This window comes from Echinops telfairi, unplaced genomic scaffold (assembly GCF_000313985.2).
Source record: "Echinops telfairi isolate 266 unplaced genomic scaffold, ASM31398v2 ScPeMD7_5805;HRSCAF=6673, whole genome shotgun sequence".
Taxonomy (NCBI): Eukaryota; Metazoa; Chordata; class Mammalia; order Afrosoricida; family Tenrecidae; genus Echinops; species Echinops telfairi.
This window is the reverse complement of record NW_022109704.1, coordinates 3,076,502-3,079,826: the sequence shown is the minus strand read 5'-3', so window position 1 is coordinate 3,079,826 and position 3,325 is coordinate 3,076,502. Positions and strand designations below refer to the sequence as shown.

Below are 3,325 nucleotides of genomic sequence, written 5' to 3'. Positions count from 1 at the left end.
CTTGTCATCAGTCCTTGGCATGGCATGGTGCCTTATTGACTCAGATCTCAGGAGACACCCAGCCCCTTTCTGCTGTCTGAATCTGGGCATAAAGAAAATGTTAAAATTTACATTCAAGGCTTAAGATATTGGGTTAAAAAAAAATTTTTTTTTTTAATTCTTAAATTATCAAAAATTCCTACTAAAGGACTATATGTCAAGTAGAGCCACCCTTGTCATCAGTCCTTGGCATGGCATGGTGCCTTATTGACTCAGATCTCAGGAGACACCCAGCCCCTTTCTGCTGTCTGAATCTGGGCATAAAGAGGCAGCAGCGATGTTTAAGTTTATTTTCAATCCACAAACAAGTGTGTCTCAACAATTTCAACCTCCTCCCAACCTTTTAAAAAAAATTCAGTGCAACAATTTTGTTTCACTTCATTTCCTTTTCCTGCCCATATACCAGGAAACAAGGGAGCAAGCCATAAAACAACTCCAAGAATAAGCGAGGAAGAAGGAAAGGAAGAGAAGCTAAGAAAATAACAAGATATTCAACTCCTAATGCCAATGATAAATTTCTCACTGATGCGAACACTTCTCTAGCTATTTTACCACCGTAAAGGAAGAGGAAACAGTAACCCTTTAGATAATAGCATAGAAGCAATTTAGGAATTTTAAGAATTAAATAGAACTTAAGAAGACAAAATACAAATAGCAGAAATTCCAACCAAAAAAAAAATTAGAAAGTAAATCCAAAAACAAAACTTTCCCTACTTACCAGAGCTTCTACTGTACTGAGATCTTTGATCTTGTTTCCACTCAGATTGAGGTAGGTGAGGTTTGGACATTTCTCTGCCAGGACTTCCAAGCCTCCGGAAATGCTATTGTTACTAAGTTCTAACTACATATTCAATATGGGAAGAAAACAAAGAATAGTGACGAGGGGATGGATCAGAAAAAAAATATATCAATGACAAACAATGATCATTCCTCTCTCTGGGTTCCTGAGATTGCCACTATGAGTCAATAACTTACAAATTCCCACAAATCATACACTAGAAGCCTTATGCAATGGACTCCCAGCCCAGGATTGGTTCCAGTGGCACAACATTTGGACTGTTCCAGAGACAAACATTTGGTAGACGCTAGTTCCAAATCTGTGTCACAGAGTCCATTGTTCAATGTGTATTTTGTGAAAGCAATCCTAGAGCAGATTCCAAGGTCCTAATGTTTTTCTTATCTCTAGAAACTTAGAATCTTGTGATCAGTTTGACAGAATGGTTTCATTTGGCCAAAAATAAACAAACTAGCCCGTGAGGCTTTCACACCTAAAGCCAACTTACCTTCCGAAGTTTGTTTAAGCTGGGAAGTCGAGCCAGTGAACTTAGTTCCACTTCAGCCATGCTCAGAGATTCTAGTTCTTTAAAAGTGTCATTCAGGCCCTCAATTTCCCCATTGACACACCGACAATTATCAAGGACCAACTCTGTCACCTGTTAGAAGAAACATATTCATGCCACTTTCGTCTGCTGTCTGTTTAGACACAGACCTGGATCCTGACATTTAAGAAATTTGAGTTTTAAAACCAACACCCCTTTTAAAATCACCACACAGATCCTTTTTACTCCTCCCTCCCCCCAAAAAAACACACCCTGGCTAATAGTAATATAGTCAATCTTCCAAATGTTAAACTTCAACTAACAAATGTAATGTCTGCTTCAAACCATGGTGACATAAAGAATAAAACTTTGAAAATGGTCTCAGGGTAAAACCTGTCTCTGACCCTAGTAGTGCTTGAGAATGACCCTCAGCATCGGGGCACATTTTAATGCAGGGAGAGGGGGGAACTGGGCTCTTGGAAAAGGATTCAAGCCAGTTGTGCTAAAAGTTTGCACAGAGAAGAAAGCAAACCGTTTTGGTAGTTTTGTTTTCCTTTCCGTTTTCAGCTCCTCTTTGGTTAATAAATACCGTACCACCAAACTTCAAAACAAAACCTTGTCACCCTTCTGGAATAGCCTGGCTTTTGGGTATTTTTGGTTCTAATCTTGAGGCCAGGCAGTATCACTTAGACCCCAACATCCTTGACAAAAATGTTCTTTTCCCTGCCATCCTGGTATTGTTTTTGTGGCCTTTCCTCCATTCGTGGACCAGGGAGGAAAACTGGATCCTCTGCTAGGTCAAAGTTGTAGCAACAAAACTTCTGGTGTGGGCTCTAACAGACTTAACCTGAGGAGGGAGGGAGGAGGCAGGAGGCCCAGTCTGGTCTCTATGTCCACAGCAAAGTGATGTTTGAAGTCTTGTGAAAGCTACAGATTAGCAACCAGGAATGCCCCCTCCCCTATATGAATGTGACCTGGACATAATTATTTCAGGGAGCAAGAGAAGCAAAATGCTCTCTCACTTAGAGATGAGGAAATTAAGGCTCAGAGGACAGGGATTATTTACCCAGGGTCACACAATTCGTATGTGGCAGAGTCGTGCCTCAATGCCAAGACTTGTGAGGCCCAGTCTAGCTGGGTGGTGGAAGGGCCACTAGATTCGGTTTCAGAAAACCAGTTCTACCACTGAAGTAAATCACATCATTGCTTGGTTTGCTAATTTGGATTCTGGACAATACAATTCAACTTACAAGTTTATCTGAAAGAGAAAGGTAAGTAACAAACATGAGAAATGCTCTGTTAACTGTCAAGATGTTTACAAATTTGAGACCCGTTATTACAGAGCCTTGGGGGTGGGGGTGGGAGGCTGCAAAAGAGGGACTGCTATGAGGGGGTGCCTGCTCCGGTTATGAGGGGCAAGGAAGGCAAATTCATTTCCCCAACCAAGACAGGAAAAAAAGGATTTTAAATGTGTTTCAGAGAAAGAGCTTTTATGTCTGATGTTGCTTTTCCTAAAAAGTAGACCCTAAAAGACATCAAGGGGTTTCTGGATGAGCCAGGGCTGTGTCCTCGTCCTCGGCCCCCCGCCCCCCGCCAGCTTCTGAGAACGATTTTTAAATGATTACCAAACTATCTCGAGTTCCCACTCAGCCCACCAGTCAGGGTCTTGTCCGTCTTCTAGCCCCCACCCGTTTAAAAGTAGGAAATAACAGCTCTCTGGTCTCTTCCAAATCGAGAGCTTATTTCTGGGCCACAGACCCGGCGCCCGCCCCCCAAAGCGGACACCCCGCCTCCCGTGGCCCCCGCCCAGCCGTCTCTTTAACTCGGCGACAGTAGCAAGAGCGCATCACTTCGTTTCGACGAGCCCGTCTGCAAGGCGCAACACGACTCCGACCCGAGGGTGGCGCTGGGCGAGAGCCGCCTCCGGGGGTCGGATTCGGCGCGGCGGCCACCGCGACACCACACGG

General features: G+C 43.7%; 1 protein-coding gene across 2 annotated transcripts in view; it reads right to left on the bottom strand.

Moving 5' to 3' along the window:
- ANP32E (acidic nuclear phosphoprotein 32 family member E) overlaps positions 1 to 3,325 on the bottom strand; it is an 11,804-nt gene that overhangs the window by 7,468 nt on the left and 1,011 nt on the right. For both annotated transcript variants that reach the window (XM_004716576.2, XM_045295682.1), the window contains exons 2-3: positions 1,323 to 1,472; positions 758 to 880 (exon numbers count right to left, since the gene is read on the bottom strand). In XM_004716576.2, coding sequence (XP_004716633.1) covers positions 758 to 880; positions 1,323 to 1,472 — 273 coding nt within the window. The remainder of the gene's footprint in view (positions 1 to 757; positions 881 to 1,322; positions 1,473 to 3,325) is intronic.